The following is a 27,400-nucleotide window of genomic DNA, read 5'->3' on the forward strand; positions in this document are numbered from 1 at the left end:
TGATGCAGACAGTGTAGACATGATCTTTTAACGTGATTTTCAAAGGTACCCATAAATGCACAAGGTAATTTCAATAGGTAGATGGTACAGGTAAACTGATATTTACTTTGCAGAGATTTTCTAAAATATTTCACACCAAAGCTCATTACGGCTTGTGGTTTTAGAGTTACACCACCTGAATTTTTTAATCAAAATTTTAACACTCTTCTGTTTCAGTTTTTCCTCTTCTTTCTATTTCGGTTGGAGTTATAAATGATTAAATGATTAAAACCAATATAAGTTCTTCTATGGAACAAGCAATAGGTTTATTCCATGCTGAAAAGAGAAGAAAGAAAACACAACATTTCAGCACACCTGAAGAAGGCTCCACGGCCGAAACTTTGTGTTTTCTTTCTTCTCTTTTCAGCACGGAATAAACTTATTACCTGTTCTTTTGCAGCCTACGCATGCTGACGCAGCTACCCACCTGAACAATTTCTTCTATATCACAACTAGCCACAACATTCTAGCCATATTCCATTATTCACAATTTGTTGCCCAAAAATTCTCCTCTTAAAGTAAGAGGTTTATAAACTTGAAATGTTCTAAAAATTGAAGGATGGGAAACACCATGTCTCTGTACTCACACCTTCTTATTAGAAACCTGGTGTGCCATTCTGAGATCAGACCAGCCTGGTTCTTTTGTCTGAGCCTCTTCAGTTATTATTCTCCAGTATGCAGATTGATTATTTTGAAAGTGTTGATTATTTTGTCAAATTCTAAACTTAAAGTTCTCTGTAGCTCCTGAATGGTGAACTGAATGACATTCCTTCATTTGTAATCTTTCTTTCTTCTGGAAAAAGACAAACGTTTCTCTCCACTAATGAATAACAGCATGTCTCTTAACTTTTAAAAAAGCTTTTAAACACACAGATATGGGAGCCAACAGTTGCGAAAAAGTATGTTTATTTTCTTATTTAAAGAATGAACAGAAAGAAGACAGATGCAAATAAAATGTGCTGTAAACATTTCTAAAAAGTGATAGGAGAGCAAGATTATAAAACATTATTTCAGTCAAAATCAAATCAGGATTGAAAGCAAAAATGAATGAATAAAAAAACTATATGTTACACTTAAATCCAAAGTAAAAGCAAACTAGTCACCATATAAAATGAAATATACCCAGATTCTGGCTCAGACTGAGGGAAACGAAATTTACAGAAAGTGACAGGCTTAATTATATCTTTGCTGTGACACCATGAAACACTGTTCCCTTTTTACATTTCCAGACAGGTGTTCTTTAGTAAGATTGAATGAGTCTTTTTTAACTATTCATGCTGTTCATCATTCAGATCTGAATTCAACATTCAGGTCTAAATGAACAAACATGACCTGAACTAAAAATATTTGTTTTATAGTTTGTTTTTGTAAACTACACCAAACCAATACAGCAGACAAGAATTTGCTTGTAAAAGAACGTACAGTACACACATTGAAAATATTCAAAAAGACTTTCAGAAGGCCATAACACCAAATGATGCAACAAAAGCAAACATTGCAGCAGAATGGATTGAAAAATCATTGCATAGGTCACTTAGTAGGGTGTATATTTTGAAAAATGTGATGCTACATCCATGGTGTCCTTTTCAGTTCATCAATTCAGCTGTTATCGCAGTAACCTATAAAAGCAGAATACAAAGTTACATCTTTTTTAAAAAGGAAACCAGCCCTGTGCTAATATAAACAACAAGCAAGCTCCTATAAAAATTCACTTTCTGCCTAGAAAAACAAGTGATATCTTTGGCAATATCTTCAATTTAACACTTTAACAACTGGACTTTAAAAAATATGTCAGTGAGAAACAGAGTACTTTGGACATACGCACTCAATGTGTCCTTACCGGACACCGGGGGTTATTGACTTCAATCTGAAAATCCATATTAACTATTGCAGATGGAAAGCACACCTTATCCTCACTCCTTCTTTAGATTCTTGCAGTGTGTGTAGGCAAAATTTGTGCACAAATGCTCGCTAAAATCCCAGTGCAGTTTGTTCATTGGAAGTGAACATGCTACAGGTGACTGCTGACAAACAGCATGCATTCATATTGTTTGTTCTATTTCAGTAAATAAATGCAAATAGGACAAGAGATATTACCCTGTCCTAATGTATGCACCCTCTCTCTTACCTGTGTGAGCCACACGCCTGTATTTGCCCAGCAAACAAAGCTCCTGTTTCTTCTGGGTCACAATCTTCTGGTCCTCCGGTCTCAGGCCAGTAGGGTGGCGTGAGAAGATGAAGGAGTAGCTGTCCAGGCAGGTGCCATCTAAGCCCGTCTGGCGGCAGGAGTAATGGATGGCATAGTTGTCATAGTCGGTGTCAATGACCCAGTGGTCGTCGTCTACAAGGGGAGAACAGACAGAAATCAAGTTTCGTGTTAAAACGATTGCTCTTCAGCCAGCTGATAAAACCTGAAAAGCCATGCAGTCAGTCACCCTCTTTGGAGAATAACCCAGTCCCAGCTGCACATGAATCTGTTGACGTGGCATGTTACATGTATAACGTAATTTTGCCTGTGATTTTAAATGGAGTTACCTTACCTCTAAAAGAATCATGTTAGCTTCTCAGTTTTCAGTGTCAAGGCATAAATCAAAGACCATCTAGACTGAAAACTTCAAAGGAACCTGTTCTGTCTTGTTACGAACATTGGGTATTTCAAAATGTTCTCTACTAGTATTTTGATGAAACGCTTGGAACTTTTTTTAATCATGCAATAAACAGAAATAAAAGTTGGGTCACATACATCCATTCTGGAGATGAGCTGCTGCTCCCCAGTACTTCATCTTGAATTTCGCTGGGTCCTCAGTGTCTTCAAAGGTACCAAACATCTGGGCACACAGCTCCCAGTTACTGAAAGTCAGGAGAACCATAATTTGACATCAGATATTACAAGCGCAGAGGAAAAACAATTAGACTGAACATCGTCTCTACTCACTTTAAAATTATTACTCGACCCTTGGCTGTAGCAGTCATTTTGCCATCATCTTCAATCTTAAAAGTAGCTACAATGTTATCCAGCAGAAAAAGCCCAGATGGATCTTTCTTGGCCACAGCATACCATGTTCCTGCATACTGAAAAACATCAGAATTCAGTTAAATACAATAGAAATATACTAAAGATGAACAAAATGTTACATGGATTCCAGAGAATAGCATTTAGGCTTACAACAAGCATTTGATTAAATTTAAAGGATGTTTTTATCATACCCGATATCTGTCAAAGTCCTTCATAACCTGTATATTGTCTACAACACAGTCCTGTGCCCAACAGGTGGCCAGGAAGCAGAGGGCTGCTAAGATTCGGATCATCTCTGCACCCTTTCTGGTGAAGAAGAAGATTCAGATCTGCAAAATGAAGAAAGCAAAGGCATTAAAACAAGTTTTGAGATTCTGTTCAGTTTCCTCCAGCCCAAATACTGATCATATTAGGATTGCCTCTCTTCTTTCTAACAAGACATGTTTTTGAAATGCCCTTGCATTGCAACTGGGAAACAAAAATAAGAATAAAGTCAAAATACTTTGCAGTATTAAAGCTTTAAATCTTTTTCAGGCAATCCTGTTTCCCATGTAAAAGAGTACCTGAAAACTTGCTCTGCAGAATACGCTATGAACTGCAGTCTCCTGCTAGTTGGGTGAGCGGTTTATATAGTGAGATCCTTGTTAATGATTTGGTTTCGTCATTCCCTCTGGAAACACGTCCCAGGGCAGCTCGCTAAATCAGAGGCTCTCTCCAGAATGCGTGCGCACCTACTTCAGGGTCCTGTGTTCTGGCACAGCTCTTTCCCTTTGATCCCCACTGATCAATAGAGGGTTTTAGCTAAAAGCTCCAGCTTTCTTACGAAAGACTGACTGCATACCAATAGATTAAAAAAAAGTTTAAAAAGCCATCTGGTTTTCATTAGACTTTAAGAATGTCCAGGTGCTGAAACTGATTTTATGATTCTCTAGGGCTTGCTTTCATAAAATATTGCCCTGACAGGTTTTGCCTGGACACTACAAAAACTCAAGACAATTCAAATTGAATGAATGTATCACAAGTTCTGGCTTGCTCCTATTGCTGTCTATTAAGACATCTTTAAATATCCTTAAGCATTTAGATACTATATACAGTATATGATATAACATCTTGTGCTTTTCTCAGATTTCTAATGTGAGCCATCAGCAAAGTAATTGAAAGGCATTTAGTATATCATGTTTCCTTCCATTTTAAAGTAGCATACAGTAGACCTATTATGCTGTTGCATATGTTTATTTAACTTTCAGATCAACCACAGCATGAACACTTCGCCTTTCTAAATTCCAGAAGTTCCATTTTTAATTTTTTAAAGATTAGGTTCCACTAGGGGATTTTCCAGATGAACATATTGATAAGGAACAAGTAAAGGTTTATTTTTTGCTAAAAACAAAATAAAGAGACACAATGTTTCACCTGTGTAACCTTCTTCAGCCTTCTTCAGAAGGCTCCACAGCTAAAACATTGTGTCTTATTTCTTCTCTTCTCAGCATGGAATAAACCTTTACTTGTTCCTTTGAAGTCTACACATGCTGACCCAGCTACTGTATTTACTCGAATCTATAAATAAACCGCATAGATAAATTAAAATTTGAGGACAATATCAGTACCTGCTTTCCTTTGATATCCTTATTATCTGGTTTCCTATTTATGTCTTATTTGTTGTTACGTTACACAGCCTCCAAAACTTTATCAGTGTAATAGAACAGTAGTCTACACCAACTATGCTGTGGAGATAATTATTGTGGAGATAATCTATATTAGAAGAGTGTTTGTTGGTCATATGCAAAGATTCCTCATTTATGGCAACTGTTCACAACAAATTAAATAAATCAGTCAGTAGCAATATGGGATCTAACCAATCATTTCATTTTCAATTTAAAGTTAAATGAAATATTTTGTTGACATTCAAACAGAAAATGTTTTGTTTTGTAATTTGTTAAACAGGACAGCAAGCAATAGTCAGTAACAGTAATAATAATAATTTGTATTTAAAAGTGGCCTTTCTAGTGAGGATGAAAAAAGATCACGTCCATCTGAACCTATAATGAGTTGATTCTTATGATTAATAAGGATTTATTAATAATTAGTTATTTCAAATCCAGCCCTTTTCCTGCAAATGTCTAGGTTTTTAAGTTGTTTCTTATAAAAATATTTTTTTAAACCCTAATGAATTTAGAAACAAATGTTCTTGTGAAAACAACAATATTCATCCTCATTTTGGTACATTAATAAGTAAAACTATATATTTTAACACATACGGCCTCCATTGCTTGCGAGAGCTGGCTTACCAGAGCGGTGGCGTCACCGCCCTTCCCTGTGAATAGCAGGGGCCGCAGCCGGTGGGCTGATGGGAGATTTCCCTCTGGCTCAAGAGGCTGGGTCCCTGTTGAGTGATGCCGGAGGCCCGGGTTTGAGTCCCTGATGGTGGGGGGCTGACCTGATGCGGCAGCAGCAAGGGCACCCATGTGAACCCTGAAGTGTTACATTGGTGTCAGTAGTGGGGTCGGATAGCCCTTCGCCAAGGATGGTGAGTTAAGTGGGGGAGAGTGTAACGCATACAGCCTCCATTGCTTGCGAGAGCTGGCTTATCAGCATGGTGATGTCACCGCCCTTCCCTGTGAATAGCAGGGACCACAGCTGAGGGGAGATTTCCCTTTGGCTCAGGAGGCTGGGTCCCTGTTGAGTGATGCCGGAGGCCTGGGTTCAAGTCCCCGATGGTGGGGGGCCAGCCTGAGGTGGCAGTGGCAAGGGCACCCATGTGAACCCTGAAACATTACAGTATATTTTAAAAAGCAGCATTATCAGTACGATCTTCCATGTAAACATTCACTCAACAGTAGGCATGGGTGTCTTCACTGGTGATGTCGCTGAAGAGTAGACAACATGCTGGTCTCAGGACAAGGAGGTGAAAACAGGAAAGTGTTTTCTGATCTGTGGCAGATCTCTTCATACTCCACCACTTGCAGCTGTGTGTGTTTGTGCTTGTTGGGTTTAAAACAGCAGACTCTATGCAGCCAGAATGGGAATCAGGAGAGACAGTCGGAGAATGCAGCTGTCTTTTGAATTACAGAATGAATTACCCAGAGAAGTGGTGGGCACAGAGGACTGGCTTATTTAGAAACCCCCAAAGATGAGGCTGCCAGTGCTATTTAGAATGAGCTTCACTGGATTTTATCTGTGAAAATCTTTTGTTTTTCAAGTAAATGTTTATTTAAAACGAGTTATTAGGGACAATATAATTTCCATTACTGGCTTCAGTTTCAAACAGTCTTGTTGGGAAGACCTGTGCATGCATATACAGTGGTGTGAAAAAGTGTTTGCCCCCTTCCTGATTTCTTATTTTTTTGCATGTTTGTCACACTGAAATGTTTCAGATCATCAAACAAATTGAAATATTAGACAAAGATAACACAAGTAAACACAAAATGCAGTTTTTAAATGAAGGTTTTTATTATTATGGGAAAAAAAAATCCAAACCTACATGGCCCTGTGTGAAAAAGTGATTGCCCCCCCTGTTAAAACATAAATCAACTGTGGTTTATCACATCTTTGGAAAGCTGAGTTCACAAATGGCGAAAACATGGAACAGTGGTGAACCTTCCCAGGAGTGGCCGGCCGACCAAAATTACCCCAAGAGCGCAGCGACGACTCATCCAAGAGGTCACAAAAAGCCCCACAACAACATCCAAAGAACTGCAGGCTTCACTTGCCTCAGTTAAGGTCAGTGTTCATGACTTCACCATAAGAAAGAGACTGGGCAAAAATGGCATGCATGGCAGAGTTCCAAGACGAAAACCACTGCTGAGCAAAAAGAACATAAAGGCTCGTCTCAGTTTTGCCAGAAAACATCTTGATGATCCCCAAGACTTTTGGGAAAATACTCTGTGGACTGATGAGACAAAAGTTGAACTTTTTGGAAGGTGTGTGTCCCATTACATCTGGCGTAAAAGTAACACAGCATTTCAGAAAAGGAACATCATACCAACAGTAAAATATGGTGGTGGTAGTGTGATGGTCTGGGGCTTTTTTGCTGCTTCAGGACCTGGAAGACTTGCTGTGGTAAATGGAACCATGAATTCTGCTGTCTACCAAAAAATCCTGAAGGAGAATGTCCGGCAATCTGTTTGTGACCTCAAGCTGAAGCGCACTTGGGTTCTGCAGCAGGACAATGATCCAAAACACACCAGCAAGTCCACCTCTGAATGGCTTAAGAAAAACAAAATGAAGACTTTGGAGTGGCCTAGTCAAAGTCCTGACCTGAATCCAATTGAGATGTTGTGGCATGACCTTAAAAAAGCGGTTAAGGCTCGAAAACCCTCCAATGTGGCTAAATTACAACAATTCTGCAAAGATGAGTGGGCCAAAATTCCTCCACAGCGCTGTAAAAGACTCATTGCCAGTTATCGCAAATGCTTGATTGCTGTTGTTGCTGCTAAGGGTGGCCCAACCAGTAATTATGTTTAGGGGGCAATCACTTTTTCACACAGGGCCATGTAGGTTTGGATTTTTTTTTCCCTTAATAATAAAAACCTTCATTTAAAAACTGCATTTTGTGTTTACTTGTGTTATCTTTGTCTAATATTTCAATTTGTTTGATGATCTGAAACATTTCAGTGTGACAAACATGCAAAAAAATAAGAGATCAGGAAGGGGGCAAACACTTTTTCACACCACTGTATGTTTTAGCATTATTGCTTTTAATCTAAAATACTATTATTTGGGCATTGTAGAGCTCTTGAGCTGGACTTGATTTTGACTTACAGTATTTAAAAGCCCTTTTAGACAAAACAAGTAGAGTGTATCCTGACTTGTTCTAATCTGTCGGGTAAGAATAGACACAGCCTACTTGTTAATTCAAAGAAATAATAGAAAGTTTATTTATACATCTTGTTGTCGCTCACCTCTTTCTCACAGCTCTGCTTACTCCAATAAACAGGATTTTATCTTGTTAAAAGGACTTTTTAGGTCATGGATTCAGTACAGTACAATACTATTCAGTAGTATAATTTCTTAAAATAGGTTTAACCCATTAGACATTAAACAAATGCCATAAACAGACTTTACAAAGCATGAATATAATATATAATCATTTAACTTCCCAGGCAGCATGGTGACACAGTGGTTAGCATTACTGCCTCTCAGCACTGGGGAACTGGGTTCAAGTCCAGACCTGGGGTGCTATCTGCATGTGGTTTGTATGTTTGCATGGGATTCCCCCGTGTGCTTTGGTTTCCCTCCATAGCCAAAGAACATACTGGTAGGTTAAACGGGTTCTGGGAAAACTGGCCCTAGGGGGAGTGTGCTTGTGTCTGTGTGTGGACTAGCTGTATCCTGCCTTCTGCCCAATGCTAGCAGGTAATCCTTGGCGATCCTGCACTGAAAACGCAGTTAGAAAATAGATGGATAGATAGATAAGGATTGATATTGTTGTGCAAAATTGAACGGCTGTACTCTTAGATTACACTTTCGGGTAACCTAAAGATCACACTAGTGAATGGAATGGGGACCAACAAGCACATAAGGAGTAAACTGAACATGGAAAGATTTCTGGCTTTGCTGCAAGTTGGTTAAAACGATAATAATGTCAATAATCACTTTAGCCTCATCAGCACCGCCATTATTCTATTCATGTGAAGAGAAAAACAGATGAATAATTGAAACTCTAGCTTGTCCTTGTACATGAAACTGGGTTGTTTAGAAAGCCAAAATACAATACAGTAACCCAAAGAAGGTCCAGTCTGGCTCAGCTCAGCTTCCAGCAGTGTGTTTAGAAGACAGCAGCTAAGGCAATGCTCCACACAAACCTGTTACATATGAGGCCTCCCTAAACATCTTAACATTGAAATAAGGTCTGGGTCCAACATAGTTTTTTTCATTTGTTATAGCTTCTCAGAGCAAATTATTTTCCAGAAAAGAATAATGGAAACAACTCCACTTGACTAGCTAATCCGAGAGGATAAATAGTTGAAAATCTGTTGATTTTACATCTGCATATTACAAATGGTATAGGAGTAATATATGGATTTGATGTGTGTTGAAACAAACATTTTCACATTTCTTGCTACTGTTATTTAATAAAGATATAATTTCTTTTCATCAGATGCGGAAAAAGTATGTTTAGAATCATATAGGTTTTGCTGGCCTATAAAATGGGCCCATCGTTAGGTACATTAGGGCTAGTTAAAAACAAATAGTTTTTTAAACACCTTTACTGTGCAAATCTTACCTTTGAGAATACATCACTCATTGTCTTTGATTGGATTGTCCAAACTAAAATGATCGTAGCTGGGATTTACAGGTTAAGAAAGCTCAGAGGTTTAATACCATGACGTCACATTAATTAGCGATCCCTTGGATCCCCTTAGCCACTAAACCACTGCCTTCTGTCAGCTTTGAGAAGACAGCAGCAGGTTTGTGATCTGCGAAGCAGGAGAAAGATGCTACTTGGAACTATTGGGAACCTGTGAATAATCACAGCCTCCTAACTGCAAAGTGACGTTTCCTCTGACATTCTTTCAAGTGATGCATCTGTAGAGGAGAGAAGAGACAAAGACAAAATGGGTGAACTTAACAAAGAATCGGTGGAGAAGTACTTGGAGAACAACCCCCAGTTTGCCAAGGAGTACTTTGATAAAAAGCTACGGGCAGAGGTACTTGGGGCAGCTTTTTCGGATACCAAAGTAAATGTGAAAGATGTGGCTTCAATCAAGGAAATTACCCAAATACATGAGGCAACATTTATATTTGAACTGGTGAAAGCAATCCAGGATGTATCTAATGTGGAAAAGACCATGCACAATGTTCTGCAAAGAATAGCCCTTCTGGTGAAAGCAGACAAGTGTAGCTTGTTTATGAGCAGGTCCAGGAACGGTATTCCTGAGCTATCCACAACACTCTTCAATGTTACTGCAACATCCAGGTTTGAGGAAAATATTGTTTCTCCTGACTCAGAGATAGTTTTCCCCTTGGATGTGGGCATTGTTGGGTGGGTGGCTCACACAAAGAAGACATTCAATATACCAGATGTTAAAAAGGTAAGTTTGCTTCTGATTAGATATCTGTGCCAACATTATCTCTGGAATTCATGGAGAAGTAATGTGAGACATTTTTCATTTCACAGTAATGTGTTCATGGAGTACAGTGGAGTAATTCTTCATCATCCTAAACTAATCTAACAAAGTAAAACCAAAACAGTCATTCCTCTGTCTGCAAACTCATTATTGTGTCTGAACTGAATAGAAGAGCAAATTTAAAAAGTTGTAAAGTGATGTAATCACTCTTTAAAATGTTTTTTTCTAGTAAAATATGAAGGAATTAACTACCACTGTCATTTCTCAAAAGGAAGACAATATTTCTAATCATGTCTCTTTGTATGACAGTACTTGACTTATTGTTTATTACTGCCAAATGGAGAGATTTTTCTAGATAATCCCTCTAAATTCATAAGGCTGATTACATGAGAAAAGATCAAGGAGGATCAAGATGCCTATTTCATCAGCTGAACGAGGTTAACGCTGACGTGGTTAAACTTACTCAAACCAAAAACAATTGTTGATGCTCAAATTATGATCGCTTACCTAAAATCAACCTGATAGATACACAAAGGAAAGCAACAGGGTGAGGGTTTGTCCACATACTGTAGGATGTTCACATGTCAGTTATTGCAAGGATTATTATTTTACTTCATTACATTTTGCTTCATTTTTTGTAAGTTTTAATACAAATACCAAGTACATTCTACTGTGTACTGTATATAAATGTGCCTGATTTATGAAAATGATTAATTTTAATACATTAGATTTATTAAATAGTTGAGTGTGAATATTACAGAAATACACATAAAGTCTCTGTGGCAGGACTTTCCATTTAATGTGTTACCGAAGTATATATGCATAATAAATTTATGTTACCACCATACATCAGATTAGTCAATTTCCTCCTTGCCAGAACACTTGAAGATTAACTTTATTTAATTAACGGCAGTATTTAACAATTACTAAATCAACATTAGACTAACAGACTAGACCTTTTGCCAGCTCTTTAAGCTATGAGATTAGACTTTCATTGACAAAAGAGATGTCTATAAACAAAGAATGATTACACAATGTTCATGATAAAGAGGAACTTAAAGGCAGCATCTTTATTAAAATGTTTAGCCTTGTTCAGATATTAGTATTTGGAAACTATATATTAAAGAACTGAGAAATTAAAATAAGAGACTGATCAATATAAGGATATTTGGACTAGGCATCCTCATGAACAAATACAGAAAAATGCATAAGGATATTTAATCTAAAATAAACTTCTAGTCATATGAATACATACAATAAAGTGTCTCTAGAACTAACAAATACATGCCACTACATGCAAATATTCTAAGATGAGGATAAAATAATAGATGTAATAAAGTGGTGTACATTTGTGTGGTTTTCAATAACACTTGCATATTTTTTAAGACAGATTTTCATTTTCATTGTGTTTCCCAGAATTTTTAGATTTTGTATATGTTTTATATATGACTGCATCTCACCGATGGATATTAATAATAAAGGTGAATAAAGCCCCTAGATACTAATGTTGACTTTATATACTCATTTCTTTATACATCTGTATAGACAATTCTGCTTTTTAGTGTTGTGAAAGGACATAAATTAATTTTCATATTCCCATAATTTACTGGCTTTTTAAAAGACATAAGAAGGACTTGTGGCCTGTATATGTGGTGTGTTTATTTACATCAGATTTTATTCAGAATGAATACCAGCTCATTCAATTTTATTATCCTATTCAAATGAAAATACAACGCAGCACATTCATGAAGTTTGTACCATTTTAATGGAATGCTCAATTGGCTGTCGGTAGCTTTGTATCAGACAAAAGTCAGACTAGAAGAAGCAAAAGAGGTATGTGAAACTCCTGAATTAAATGAGTTAATTGGATTTTCAAGGCTAATAATTTTCTCATCGGTACACAGTATGTTTATTTAAATTATATGTAAATAAATATGAGGAAATCTCCATAATCACTTAGAAGCAGTCCTAAACTTGAATATTTCAGTAGCACAGAACCATGCAATTTGTTTCGGGAACATTTAAAATGGAAGGTGCACTTCTAAAAGAATTACCTGGATTCTTCAACATTATGCATTCCCATTAACTTTTCCCTCTTCATTTTCAGGCCTGCTTTCCATAATATCCATAATAAACATGCATTTTTCTTCAATAAGGAATACCCAATGTTTTCATTTGCAATAGCAATTCAACAAATGGATATTATCACGACATTAAATTTATACATTTTTGCGGGTTCCTCACTTGAAACAAAATCCAGTCAAATTGCCTATCCAATTAGTTGCCTCATTTCAGAATTTCACATACTGTAGCTCTCTTGCCTAAATTAATGATGTCCTTAAAACTGTCTAGCAGTCTGGTACTTTATCACATAAGCAGTATTAGTTTCATATCTGAGATGTACAATTATTATTATTATACTAACTGAGGTAACATGTCAGTAACATTTATACAATGAATGACATAATTTAGTTAAAATGGGTAAAAAGATTTTTTAAGAAGCCAAAGGTGGAGGTGTAACGTCCTTAATTCACTGACATTTGTGGGCTGCTCTGTAATTTGAAATCATGTGCTTTGTATATTTGAATGGATTTTCATCTTCCTGTGTTCCAGAACACCCATTTCAGTGATTTTGTGGACAAGCAGACTGGATACACCACTAAAAACATGCTGGCTTGTCCAGTAATGAATGGGAAGGAAGTGCTGGGAGTCGTCATGGCAATAAACAAAACTGATGAACCAGAGTTCTCAAAAGCAGATGAAGAGGTAAGTAAAGGCGGGTGTTGAGGCGAGTGTTTGACAGAGGCAAGTGTCGTGACTCATTGTACATTAAGCTGAGGGAGGACACTGATGTGACGTGCCATGCTCTTAAACGAGCTGCCAATCGCAGCACCTGACTAGTCCGATGACTCACTCTAGTGTCCTCAGCCAGGGTGCCCTCACATACTATGCCCAGCCCATTGCTGGGGTTGGTTGTGGTTCCTTACCCATAGTCCCCCCTCCACAGTGGTTGAGTAGCACAGACAGGTTATGGAGCTCGTTGTACTCTTGTCCCACTTACAGTAGGAGCTGAGCTCCAGACCCACAACACCGCAGAGGGAAGCATCTGTAAATCTGGTGTACTGTACATCGGAAGATAATTCTGTAGTAATCTGAACAAGCGTTTATCACCTTACATGATGTTTATATTTGTGAATTCTGATGAGAACAGCAATTGACGCTTATATTATCACACTCTCTCTGCATGCAAGGGTAAAGACACAGTCACAGAGTAAAGAAAGGACCGGTTTTCAATGAAGTGCTGATGACTAAATTTTTGACTCTTTGTTTCAGCTCTTTCTCAAGTACCTTAACTTTGCAACTGTCATTTTACAACAAAACCAGATTTCCTACATGTACAATGTGGAATCCAGAAGGAGTCAGGTAATTCGGTCTACTTCTGGGGCCTCTTTCTCATCTATATCATTTAAAAGTGACATAAAAACAGGTTGTAAATGACAGGAGACCCTTGGGCCCATCACTTTCCTACACTGTATACTGTACATTTGAACTCAGAACAGATCTTCAATTAGGATCCACAATCGTCCTGTATTTGATTGAGATTAAACAGCATAACTATGTTAAAGTAAAAATCTAAACACTGTGAGAGTGTAATGGATGGTTGGTAATTGAATTTGGAACAGGATAACTTTTTTTCCCTCACTGCTTATGTCATCTGCATTTGAAGTAAAGTTTCAAAGAACAGCTAGAGGATTTTCCAAAAACTGCTTTTGACCTCAATAAATTCAATGCACCTCAGAATACAGTATGTGGAATGTTTCAAAGTCAGAGGAAAGATTTTTAACACTTTCATCTTTGACAAAGATCTTTAAAGGCTGTGGGAGATACACAGCCATGTTTTGAACCCAGTACCCTGGTTTCTTTTAAGAAACAGATGGATGAGATCATCAAATCAATTAGATACCAACTACCAAAGGACCTCCTCTCATTTATAACTTTTCTTAAATCATAAGATACAAATCTTTTGATAAAGATCCATTGGTGTCATCAATTTTGAAAGAATGTATTAATTTTAGAATCACTGGAGGGATTTATAGTGAAATTAATTCCTAATTGTGAGTCTTACATTTCCTCTGGCACTAACATGATCAATATGTATTTTGAACATAAAAACCAACCAATCAGTGTACTGTACAGTACATCTAACACAGAATCAGCAATCACAACTAGACATACTAAATTTATTTTAGTACAGCAAGCAGCAGTATAAAGCATCAATTGATGACATCTACTGTATGCTAAATGTAGAGCATTTTAATGTTAGAGAATATCCTGTGAAATTCTTATCAATTAAGATAAAAAAAATATTTTCATAAACATTAACAGGTGTTGCTGTGGTCAGCTAGCAAAGTATTTGAAGAGCTCACGGATATAGAACGCCAGTTTCACAAAGCTTTATACACTGTGAGAAATTATCTTAACTGCGAAAGGTACTCTGTTGGACTCTTGGATATGACCAAAGAAAAGGTATGTGAGAACCAATATTGAAAATTATTATACTTCACAATACAAACATTTATTACCTCTTCATTCTTCACTTTTTTTCTGTTTCATTTTCTGTTGAGTAAGTTTTTCTGTTTCCTTCTGTGTTACTTTTCACATAAGATGAAAGATAAACGTCTTCATTTGTGGCTTCCTACACACGTGTGAGAAGATAGAATTCTATTTCCAATTTCACAAATAAGCTCATTATTACAGTAAAATGATGTTGAAAGTGTTGTTAAACGATGTTTCAGAGCTGCAGAACTCACCAGGACAAACTCATAAACCAATAGAAAGGTTAGACAATACTCCAGATGTATCAGAACAAATGTTTTCGGTCTGCATGAATATGACGAAATTCTGTTTTCTGTAAGCATGTAATGTAGAGAATGCTTTCGGAGACTTTCGTCTGTTTGTATAGGAATTCTACGATGAGTGGCCAATCAAACTAGGAGAAGCAGAGCCTTACAAAGGTCCAAAGACACCAGATGGAAGAGTAGGTATTAATTTTGTATATTTTCTAAGCATGTCTAAATTGGAAACAGTACTAAGAATGTGAACCCACACCTCCCCTTAAAGATGTAGAAGTATATATTTTGAATATACACTCATTTAAATTAATTTTCTTGCTTTGCACAGGAAGTCAACTTCTATAAGATCATTGATTACATTTTGCACGGAACAGAAGAAATCAAAGTCATACCGTAAGTATTACAACAGTGCACCAAGTGCCACGTACTATCTCACATACTGTAAGAGCAACGATATAACAGATCGACACCAAGAAAAAGCAAATACTGTGCAGTATGTTTCATTTTACATGATTTGCTCAATATTAATTGTTTGTGGTAATTATTTTACATTTCCTCAATGCTCTTGGTTGTTAAGGAAGATAATTATGGGCTGTTTCCAGGGTCCTAAAAAATATGTGATTAGAAATATGTCATTATATCATTAAAATCAGATAATAATTAAGATAAATGTGTTACCACTATAACAAACCATAGCAACATCACAAGATTTTATATACCAAGTTTTTTTTTAAATTATGTCTTTCCAGTCTAACTTGCATTAGATACATCTAAATCTGTTTTTCCTTTATCACTATTTCCCTGAATTCCCTCATTTCCTTACCTGAAGGACACCTCCAGCAGATCACTGGTCCCTTCTTAGTGGTCTACCAACCTACGTAGCTGAAAATGGATTTGTAAGTTTACATATTCCTCTTGTGGCACAGATTGTTTACACTTTGCATAACATGACAGAGGAATTTTTGGCTTGTGGCTATTTCTATATTAATTTTATGGTTGTGTGTTAATATATAAAGATCTGGAAACCCAACTATGGTAAAAAGAAGAATTCAACTTCCGATTCCACCTCCCACCTAGCTAATTGAGTTATTAGTAATTCTAATATTGATGAAAGAAGCCAATGAATATGAAGTGACAGTATACTTAATACTTTGGCATTAACCCATCTGACTGAGTGAATGACAGTGCTGGCGCTTCACAATCCCCCTCACTTACAAGGAATGAACCAGGGTGACAGCTGCAAGGGTGCAGCTGGGGTGGAGGGAGGGGTGTAGAGGGGATGTCAGTGAGTATTTATACATAGGAGAGCAGAAGTGTGAGATTAGACTTTGACTTCCTGCAGAACTTGTTAAATAACACCATGTATTAGAATTAAAAGTTGAACGTAGAGTTAAGTGATGTTTCAGAGCTGCGGCCCTCATTTGGACTGAAAACTCATGGATGATATTTCACGTGTCTGAGAACACACTTTAGTATGTGAAATGAATTCCTTACCTCATTGAACACTGAACTGTAGTACAGTACTATACCATACTGAAGTATGCTGAATATCCCTGCTTATGGAAAAAATTGAGAAGGTTAAAATGTAACCTTTTCCTGGAGATACACATCATTTCAGAATTCCTCACAGTAGTAAGAATTTTGTTTTTCTCTGCTACAGATCTGTAATATGATGAATGCAGCAGCAGATGAATTCTTCACATTCCAGGTAAGTCTTTTAGCACACCACTCAGTTGACATACTTTCACATCTATTAAGATTTTTTTAGTGTAAGGTTGTCCAGTTTGGAAATCTGTTCTTCTTTTATGATTAGGTGGTTATCTGAAATTAATTGCTCTGTCTTTAATTTCCATTTAGTTTGATTTTAATAATTCTTTTATCTAAATAATGAGTTTTGACAACGTGATTTCCCTCTAGTTGAAAATAAAACAATAAGCACACATTCTGAGTTTTAACTTTCAGTATTAACTGACGACAGTAACTCCATAATCCAAAGATAATGTAGTTATTATAATTATTAATAATGTCCATTATTATTAATAAGGTAGTTATTATCCAAAGATAGTGTATATTTTTTAAATGTAATTCAGTTAATATTCCTCACTAATTTTATTGTTCCCAAGGACAAATAATTAACATCATATTATCTAACTCATGGCTTATGGCTTCAATGTGGTTTGTTACAGAAAGAGGCTTTTGATGAGACAGGATGGAAAATTAAAAATGTCCTGTCGCTTCCAATTGTCAACAAAAAGGAAGAAATCGTGGGAGTTGCTACATTCTACAACAGAAAAGATGGAAAACCCTTTGATGAATATGATGAACAGATAACTGAAGTGAGTAACTGTCGAGATGGAAGGCAAACGTTACAATGACCCATTATGTAATAAAATTGGTGTCTTGTACAAAGAAATTAATATTTAAAGATGTTAAAGACGATTATGCGAAAGCATCGTTGTTTTATGTTGGGTTGTGTCTTTTCTTTTGTTTTAAGGCCCTCACTCAGTTTTTGGGATGGTCTGTTTTAAACACAGACACCTATGATAAAATGAATAAACTGGAAAACAGAAAGGACATTGCACAAGAAATGCTCATGTATCAAACCAAGTGTACAAAATCGGAGCTTCAGTCCATTCTGGTGAGTGGTGCTGGACAAGGCGAGCTGATCTGTACAGTGCAGGACACAAGTCCAAGACTTTTACTCTCTGTGTTTGCTTTGTAGAACACACAGCAGAAATTCAATCAAGAGCCAGAAGACTGCGACTCAAAGGAACTTGTTAAGCTCTTGGTAAGGCTATAGAGATATTGTATGTCTTCCAACTAGAAAGAAAAAAAATCTAGCATAAACCTGGATGAACAGCCACTGACCAAGCTAAAGTGCTGAAGTTTGTGTAAATTCATCATACAACTTATTTGCAATAATATAAATAATGTCTCTTTAAGGTGTATTTATGGTTGTAATCAGAACACAATGCAAACAAAAACTTTAATCATTTTATGCTTCATGCCATAATAATCAGTAGAGTATACCACTAAATTACAGGATTACAAATGCTTTTTATTTATTTAGAATAAATTATGAGAACCATTGCACCAAACGGGATATGATTTTAACACAACAAGTGAGAACCCCTCACCATCACGCCTTCATTTTATTTCCTATACAGTTGGTGGACCGTCGTGTTAATAAACATGATCTCTTGCAGAAATCAAACCTTCCTGATCCCAAAGAAGTGGAGCTGCTGGAATTCCACTTCAGTGACTTCCCTGTGTCAGAGTTCGATCTGATCAGATGCGGGATTCAGTGTTTCTTTGTACTAAATGTAGTGGAAAAGTTCAAAGTACCTGCCGAAGTGAGTAGTAACAAATGTTCTCAGCCATCTTCATCTTTTCATCCTCTTTTCCTCCAGGTTGCTGTTCCACCTGGTGAGTACACAGCCACGAGAAACTGTAGTTTTCTACCCCCCTAGTCCAGCGGGCACAGATTGAGCTAAAGCACGTCTGTTTCAGAGAAATCTCTCTTTTTTATTTGTAATTATGGTTATTTAAGACTAGTTAGTATATTCAGTTATATGTACGAAAGCAGGACATCTGCTGAAATGTTATAGGGTAGTTTTCATTTCCATTCAGGAGAAAATGCCATTCCCTTGGAATTTTACATTATAATGTGGCCAAAACTGAAAACTTCATTCTTTTATAGCATTTTAGGTAAGGAAACAGAGAAGATTATATTACTGTTTATATTACAAAAATCTAATTAATTTCTTTTGTTATGTGAAAGGTACTTACCCGCTGGATGTACACTGTGAGGAAAGGTTATCGGGACATTACTTATCACAACTGGAGACATGGCTTCAATGTAGGCCAGACCATGTTCACTCTGTTACTGGTAAGATGTGTCTTTAACATATTGATCGATGCTCTGGAATAAAGAGTCTCTTAGTTAGTGTATGACAATGAAAAATTAGCTTCAATTCTTCTAAAAGAGCATTGCTATTAATATCATTAATCTCATTAATTATAATTTATATTTATAGTAATATACATGTTTTAAAAACAACTATGTGTGTTGCATGGTGCTCCTGCCTCTATACACTGATTTTATTACAGATATTAACTGCACTATGATACTGTGAGTCATGACTGCTCTTGACATGGAAAGTTAAAGTTTGCATGCAGAAAAAAGTTTTAATGAAAATTAGTTTATACTGAACACCTTTTCTGAAAAGAACAAAATCGAAATAAAAGTAAAAATGCAGTAAGTAAAAGCACAATTTATTTGACAGATTATGAGTATGAGTAAGCTGTGCTTCGTTAATTTTGTGGTTAACGTGCACATTTCTAGTCTTCAACAACATATATACTAGCCCTGAATTTGTGGAAAGTGCTTAAGGAATATGAGCCAGGGTAAAGTACTTGAATTTTATTACTTTTACAAGCTCAAAGGAAATGTATCAAAGACAAGGTGTGTGTATATAAAAATGGACCATCAAATATTTCAGAGCCAAAAATGTTTTTCTCATTTTTTATTTCTGCCTCCAGCAGTAGGGCAGAAATAGTTTTTAAAAGACAGAACATTTAGATGAGGTCATTTAAAAATATATAGAATTCTATGTAGCATATAAACTATAACAAAAATAGCATCTATGTCTGTCTGCCTATAGCATTTGTCTTCTTAGGTATCTTTAATGTTCCCGTTACAGTGACATTTAAAGATCAGTAGCAAAAGTACATTAATGCTTGTCCATTGGCAACATTTTGGAGTGATGCCAGCCTCTCTTAAATCTTCTTACTTTGGTTGAAGCCATCTGGTAACTGTGAAACGTTTGTTTTTCAGACGGGTAGACTGAAGAAATACTATTCAGATCTTGAGGCCTTTGCAATGGTAGCAGCTGCCTTTTGTCATGATATTGACCACCGAGGGACCAACAATTTATACCAAATGAAGTAAGAACTTAATCTATTCACTGTGCAGGAAGCACCTGGACTGTGAAAACCATTCTGAATTAAAGTATGAGTGTCTGAACAAATTTATTTAATCTCTTTTTCATACAGTACATTCATCTAGTGTTGTTTATTTTTGCCCTAATATCTTACAATACACCCAAGAAATATTGACACCAAAGTAATGGTGCACATAAATATGTGAATTTTGATGTGTGAATTCCAGCATTTGAAAGCAAAATTCCTCCAACAAGCATGCTTTTCTGTAAAACTCTTTCAAACGAGAAGTTTCACAGCAGTACCAGTGAGCTGTGAAAGCATTTTCTTCTTAGAAATTAGATTTCTGTTCAACTTCACTTACCTAGTATTCATTAAAATTAATACTAAATGAAATTATGGCAATCTCCATTGATCTCAAACAGGCTTAATACTTTGTTTAACTTGAGTTTCAGAGATATGTAACTATTTGGTAGTCATAACTTACAGTAATCAGTATTGCATTTAAAGACTTTTTGCCACTCTTTAAGAGTCCAGCATTTCCTAACTTCCCTGAACTATTTGTAAAGAAACAGTAACACTGATAATTATTGTTTCTCATAACCCTGTTGAATTTCACTAGATTGGAAACTTGGAGTTTTCACAATCACTCATGGAAAGCAAAATTCTTTTACATATACAGTATATATGCATACAAATACACCAATAATAAAAACATTTGCAATTCATCTGATGTAAAACTGTTTCTTTTGACGACTGTATCACTTCAAGTGCTGTATTTTCTACACCAGATTCCAAACAGGTGGATAGAGAATCAAGAACACAAAGTCGCCATGGGATCTTTGCACTTACAGTCTACAATAAAGAATCAGGTGGAAAGCTGGGAGTTATAATGAAGTAATTAAGTAATCTCATGCTGATACCCCCACCTGTGAGGTTTGTTTCCGAAACCTTGTCAAATGGCAGAAACTGTAACAGCATTCAATGCCCACAGGTCTGCTTCACCACTGGCAAGGCTGCATGGGTCTTCCATCTTGGAAAGGCACCACCTTGAGTACAGCAAGACACTACTGGCAGATGAGGTTAACAGGTTTTATTAAATAACCCACATAGACATAGGACTAGTCCTTTTCAATACCTTGAACAAAGTCACTGCTTTTTAAGTTTTAAATGGGAATTTTATTGTCTCCTTCAGAGCCTCAACATCTTCCAGAACCTTCAGAAGCGTCAGTTCGATACTGTGATACATTTATTTGAAGTGGCCATCATTGCGACGGATCTGGCTCTGTACTTCAAGTATGTGCACATGCTGTCTCTATTGTCTTATCTGCCTTCTCTGATTTTTTAAATGTATTGTGAAATGAAGCGTATATACATTCATTTTTTTTTATTCTTAGAGGTGTACTGAAATGAAAAAAGCAAATTTAGGATAATTATGGAAAAAAAACAATATGCTGGCTGCAAGCCTGGGGCTAGAGTGCCACTATACTTCTGGAAAGAGCAAAGGGCTTTGGTAACTCAGTTCAACCTTTCGTTTATCTTCCCTCAATTTAAAACTTGCTTTTTAACACAGACTGGAAACTAGAAACAGAATTTCCTTTTACGTCTAAAGATGTATTTAATATTATATTTCATAGAAAAACGATAGCAAGCACTGTGGCCTTTCAGGTGAGCTCACTATGTGGGGACATACCGCAAAGAGACTGGCATTTAACGCACATTTTAATTCTCACACTGTGTTCCAGAAAGAGGACCATGTTCCAGAAAATAGTCGATGCCACCGAACAAATGGCAACTGAAGAAGAGCAAATCAATTATGTGTCAAACAATCCCATCAGGAAGGAAATTGTGATGTAAATGTTTGGTCTTTTTCTTCTTTTAAATGTGTGTGAATACTTCTTAAAATATTACATAAAATATAACAGGATGCATCTGCCTTTTGATTGATGACTGACGTTCCTGTATCCCTCTCATAAAGTTTTTCATTGTTTTGCTGTTTTCGGAAAAAGGGCAATGATGATGACAGGCTGTGACTTATCTGCCATTACCAAGCCATGGGAAGTACAGAGCAAGGTACCAACAGCAGGGATTCTGTCTGTCTAATCAGCTTAGCAAAGTAACGATGATAATAATAACAATACTGTACATTGAACTGTGTTGTGCTTGTCATACTAGCCTTTTTTAGAACACCTTTGATTTTTGCTAGGCATAATTAATTGTAGTTCTGATAAAAAGATTTGTACCTTGTCATTAGAGATTAAAAATATGACAGTTCTAGTGTACATGATTTAAATGCTGACTGCATATAACTAAGGAAATACTTGGATAATTGTGTAACAGATCCTGTATTTGAATTTACAAAAGTTACAAAAGCGACATTATGCATAAAATGGCGGGGGTGTAATTATCAGCCCATTAATCTGAACCAAGTATTTTTTCAGGTGGCCCTAATGGTCGCAAATGAATTCTGGGAACAGGGAGACTTGGAAAGGACGGTCCTGGAACAGCAACCCATTGTAAGAAAGATATTTTATATTTTCTGTCTTTGAATCCAGGTACAGATTTATCAAACGTCTGTTTTACCCAGCACCTGACTTTGACTCTAACATGTTGTTTACATCATTATAGGGGCTCAGATTTCAGTGCATGTAAAAATTGATTTTTAATTCCTAAGACACTTCTCTTATTTTTGTTTTTCATCCAGTTTTAAAGATGTGTATAAAAAGGACAAGTTGTAATTTACACTACCTCTAACCTCTAGAAATGTCCATGAACCCTCAGAAGTGTTATTCAATATGATTTCCCTTGATTCCTGTTTAGCCTATGATGGACAGGAACAAGGCTGATGAACTGCCAAAGCTCCAAGTTGGCTTTATCGATTTTGTGTGTACTTTTGTATACAAGGTAAGTGTTGCATTGATCTCAACACTTTTGAGATGGAGTCATTTATCGCAACCAATTCTAGATTACACAAGCATACCAAAGATGCGTAAATTATACATACACTAGCAACTTTTGTCAATGGTTTCCATCACCAGAGTCTTGAATCAGCATTACACAAGTCTACAGCCTTTCAAGAGGAAAACAATTATTGGATTAAACCATTGACATGCTTTCAATCTATAAATGTCTGTTGTCATGTGTGACAAAGTACAACGACGTGGTACTGAGGTATGTCTGAATTCACTCCAGGACTCCTGGGACTGGTTCCAGTGTCTTCGTCACTTGAACTGTATTGAATTCAGCTTTTACTAAGTTACAGCACCACAGAGATGAGTATATCCAGATAATATAGCTTAAAAATATTAACTTAACCAAAAAAAAAGTTTTTCTAAGTTTTAAAAATTTTAATACATTATCTAAATAGGTTTGTATTAATAAAATAGAATATTTAGAGGTAATTGTATGGAGTTATAGAAAATATCAGGTAATGTAATAGATAATTGCAAAAAGACCATAACCTATTAAGTTTAGTAGAAATAATTATTCAATATGGTTCCTGCTGTGTACTGGTTTATACAAGAACATGTGGATGAAAACTAGTACTGTATATGGAGGACAAATCTATATTAGCATATGTGGCTCTGTGGCTAAGGACCTGTGCCTGTGGCTGGAAGGTTGCTGGTTCGTATCCCATGGTTGACAAAGGAATCCTGCTCCACTGGGCCCCTGAGCAAGGCTCTTGACCCCAGCTACTTCAGGGGTACTGTATAAATGGTTGACCCTGCACTCTGACCCCAAGCTTCTCTCCCTGTCTGTGTGTCTCATGAAAGACAAATTCCTAATACAAGAAATTGTATATGACCAATAAAGTGATCTTATCTTACATTAATTTTTTAATATGATTGTCACTAACTTTTCAGAATACACTGTACAATTCATTTGTGCTACCTTCTGTTACGAAAAAGCCCTGTTGAATTACAATCACATCCACAACCGCCATTTGCATGACATCCTGGAAAGATGGACAGCAGCTTCACCACATTCACAAAAAATATTTTTAAATAGACAAAACTGGTCCCACTTAGGCACACGTGAAGCAACAAAATATGTATTTGCTAAGAAATGAGCCCAAGTGTTATATGAAAGATTTAATGTCTGAATGGCAGGTATGTTCCAGATGAACATGCCCAAAGGAATACTTGAAAATAAAAAGGGGTTGCTTAACTCTGGGCACTGAACAGAACATTTGTTTCAGCAATGCATAAGCATGTAGTAACGAGTACATACTTTCTTATGATCTTGCAACTCAGGAATTCTCAAGGTTCCACAAAGAAATCACACCAATGTTCACAGGACTTCAAAACAACAGGGTGGAGTGGAAGGCCCTGGCAGACGTGTATGAAGAGAAGATGAAAGCAATTGAGGAGGAGAAGAAGAGACTGGAAGAAGCTAGCAAAAAAGGTGACTTTTGCCTTTGCGATTTGACTTCACTGCTAGGGAAAAGTCACACAGGATTAAAACAGGAGTCAATCCAATGTGTTCACAGAGCACGCTAATCTATTCTGTTGACCTTCAGTTTCTGCTAAAGTACACAAAATTGCGCACTCACAAATGTTGGTACTAAACTTAACACACATATCCGGTACAGTTAAAAGAAGTCAGCAGTCTTTAAATATTAAGCACTGTACTACAGATCTCTCGGCCTCCTTCAGACGCAAATGCTCTAGCTCCTTCCCATCTTAGTGGAGAAAAACAGTGTTATACATTGGTATTTTGCAGCATAAAATAAAATAGTATAAATACAGCTCGAATCTGCCAGAATAGATTTTTGTGATAGTGATAAGAGGAAGAAGATAATACAACATCAACAACTATCACATCTTGTTGCAGAAATAGTCTAATTAAATTTGCTTATAAATTATTGTGGTGCTCACTAATTCAAATCACTGCAACAAGCAAATAAAAATGTCCCCATAAATATGACAGTTCTTTATAAGAACACTCAGTGTCCTTCTCAAGGAAAACAACCCCTGTTGTAACATAAAAAACAATTTTAGTTTTGATATCTAAAAAGCTTTTTTAAGCTTTTAAAAGTCTAAAGCAACTAATTCTTATTTGCTTTAGTGGAGAGTAGTGTTCCCTTTACATGACTATTTTTGAAATAAAATAAAATGACACCCGAAGAAGGCTCCACAGCCGAAACGGTGTGTTTCTTTTCTTCTCTATTCAGCACGATATAAACCTTTACTTGTTCCTTATTTTAAAATAAAGCTTTTAAGAACACTAAAACTGAAAAGTTTTAATTCCAGTAAAAAAGGGAGCAAACAACATTGTAGCTTGATGAATCCCAGCTTTCAAAAGCATGTTTTTTCTAGCATGGGTTCATTACAATGATATTTTAGCCTTCTGCTCAAACTGATGTTATATACAGATAGATAAATGATAAAAAACAATTAAATCAAATTACATTATCTATGGAAATAAAAAGCTACAGAGAAAATAGATAACAAAATATCAAAAATCCATACAGAACATAATTTTTTTATGACAAGCATAATTCTTTCTAAGTATAAAAATAAACTTGTAGAGTTTCAACTATATTTGAAATGACATGTTAAAGTACTATGTTTGACAAACTGGGCATTGGGTAGTCCCAGGATATTAAATTGTTCTGCTTTTAAAATTGAAATCAAGTTGTCATCATTTTACAGCTGTATTTTAATGTAGGCCTGATGATTATTTCCCTTTATGAAATGAAAGTATGGAACAATCTACCTAGAGATGGGCTTGAAGCTAATAAGGGTTTGGCTTCTTTCAGGAAACTTCAATATCAATTGCAAATAACTGTCAAATGCACTAGATGGGCTGAACATTTCTTATGTTCTTACTGATAATCCTACAGATTATTCATGTTTTAATTTATTTAAGCAACAAATACTAAATGTACATTTGACTTGTTTTTGCTAAAGCCAACTTTCAATTGCAGTATGTATGAATGTATGAATAAATCTAGAGACAAATGTAACTTCTAGAGAATATCAGAGTCAGTTACTGTAACATCAGAGCAACTGAGATCAGGAGATAAACTAATATCATACTTGCTCTATCATCAGAACCAGTGGTAGGGTTCTGGACTAGAAGAGTGTGGGATCAGATCTCACAGGGGGTGAAGATACTGCACCCTGGAATACTTCACTCAACTTGCTTCAATAAAACATCCCTATAAAAGCGTATAAATACAGAGTAATGTCAAACAAATAATAAGAGATCGAAACTGTAGTTAAAGACAATTCTGTTGCCTTCTTCATACAGAAGTCACTTTAAGAAACCATAGTGAAGCTGTAATATTGAAAGAATGAGTGAACACATTCAGCATAAGTACTGTATGTGTATTCTCTGACAACACAGAGCTCGAGGGAATGAATACTTTCATTTCTGTCACAGTGGCCCTTCACGGTCAGTAGGTCAGTATGGGGAGAAGCAACGCGCCACTGGTCTCTCCTGGCTGATTTGTCTTCTCTTTTTTTGCCAGCAGAAGGTGAAGGGAGCGAAGGGGGCAAGTCAAAGACATGCACAATATTTTAGGAACGGACTGACAGGCCGTCTGGATATGAGATTGTTTTTCATGGCTGGAAGAAGCAGTGCGGGGACTTGGTTCCCAGAAGTTCTCTCTTTTCTTCTGTTCCACCTGCCAGATCCCACTGGGCCAAAGGCCCAGGAAGCTGCAAGGGGCACTGCCAGACCAGAGCGGAGGGCCAGGTGTGAAACCTCATTCACAGAAGAGCGCTAGTCTTTCCCTGGTAATTAGCTGTACACGGTGAACAAGGGTATGACTAAGGTGCAACTTTCTGAAGGACAACCTTAGGCTTTGGTACCTTAGAGTCATCTCTGATGGCAGACTTTCCATTTTAGTGGAGAAATAACAACAGATAGTTTAATTGGTTAAAAAAAACTTTTTCAGTGGTTAAGAAATTAAAACTAAAAATGTTTGCTGCTGTCTGTATAACACAAACAATGACATTACAGGTACACCTTTTTATGTTAATGTATTTAAAACGTTTCTGTTAATGTTCAGTATTTACAACACACTTAAAAAAAATCCCTGATGTACACAGGCTCTGGTGAGTAGATTTGGATACATAGAATTTTCTTTATGTTTTTCTTTCTTTTTTACACCTTCGATTTGGATCAACAACGCTCATTTAGAAAAATTCCATTTAAGGAACTTAACTTTGATTTTTATACTAAATGGACAACTCTATACAGTACTCTATCGAGAACCTAAATTGATTAAATGTATTAAAAAAATAGGAATCAATACTCAGATACAAGCTTGACTAAGAAATAATGAACTCAAGGCAGCAGTGGGCAACGCCCACAGTCTGTATTTAAAATGAACATATTTAAAGCACAGAATTAAATAATACTTAATAATAATAAAATAATAATAAAAAAAAATGGATGTGGATAACTTGAAGCTGAATTAATCATTTTGGTGAAAAAATAAGCAAAAAAAAACTACCTGCTCTATACTCTTT

At 36.3% G+C, this 27,400-nt stretch overlaps 2 protein-coding genes across 3 annotated transcripts; one reads left to right on the forward strand and one right to left on the reverse strand.

The window, feature by feature from the left end:
- Window positions 1–928: 928 nt before the first annotated feature.
- rbp4 (retinol binding protein 4, plasma) lies at window positions 929–3,808 on the reverse strand. The gene is made up of 6 exons (XM_088916092.1): window positions 3,619–3,808; window positions 3,247–3,384; window positions 2,975–3,111; window positions 2,783–2,889; window positions 2,168–2,380; window positions 929–1,658 (listed from the first exon to the last, which is right to left on the reverse strand). The coding sequence occupies exons 2-6, from the start codon at window positions 3,346–3,348 to the stop codon at window positions 1,639–1,641; spliced, it is 579 nt and encodes a 192-aa protein (XP_088772218.1). The 5' UTR covers window positions 3,349–3,384; window positions 3,619–3,808; the 3' UTR covers window positions 929–1,638.
- A 5,804-nt stretch (window positions 3,809–9,612) lies between these two features.
- On the forward strand, window positions 9,613–26,768 carry pde6c (phosphodiesterase 6C, cGMP-specific, cone, alpha prime). Of its 2 annotated transcripts, none has more exons than XM_088916809.1 (22): window positions 9,613–10,089; window positions 12,739–12,891; window positions 13,459–13,548; window positions 14,512–14,652; window positions 15,089–15,163; window positions 15,307–15,371; window positions 15,808–15,874; window positions 16,639–16,686; window positions 17,165–17,314; window positions 17,473–17,616; window positions 17,701–17,766; window positions 18,185–18,331; window positions 18,760–18,867; window positions 19,816–19,925; window positions 20,914–21,001; window positions 21,115–21,215; window positions 21,665–21,772; window positions 21,929–21,992; window positions 22,361–22,435; window positions 22,740–22,823; window positions 24,173–24,323; window positions 26,395–26,768. In XM_088916809.1, the coding sequence occupies exons 1-22, from the start codon at window positions 9,613–9,615 to the stop codon at window positions 26,445–26,447; spliced, it is 2,565 nt and encodes an 854-aa protein (XP_088772935.1). In that variant the 3' UTR covers window positions 26,448–26,768. The 2 variants fall into 2 exon arrangements, with proteins under 2 accessions (XP_088772935.1, XP_088772936.1); XM_088916810.1 differs by having other exon boundaries at window positions 26,398–26,768.
- Window positions 26,769–27,400: the final 632 nt, after the last annotated feature.

The sequence above is a fragment of the Atractosteus spatula genome, chromosome 5 (assembly GCF_055471065.1).
Source record: "Atractosteus spatula isolate fAtrSpa1 chromosome 5, fAtrSpa1.hap1, whole genome shotgun sequence".
Classification (NCBI taxonomy): domain Eukaryota; kingdom Metazoa; phylum Chordata; class Actinopteri; order Semionotiformes; family Lepisosteidae; genus Atractosteus; species Atractosteus spatula.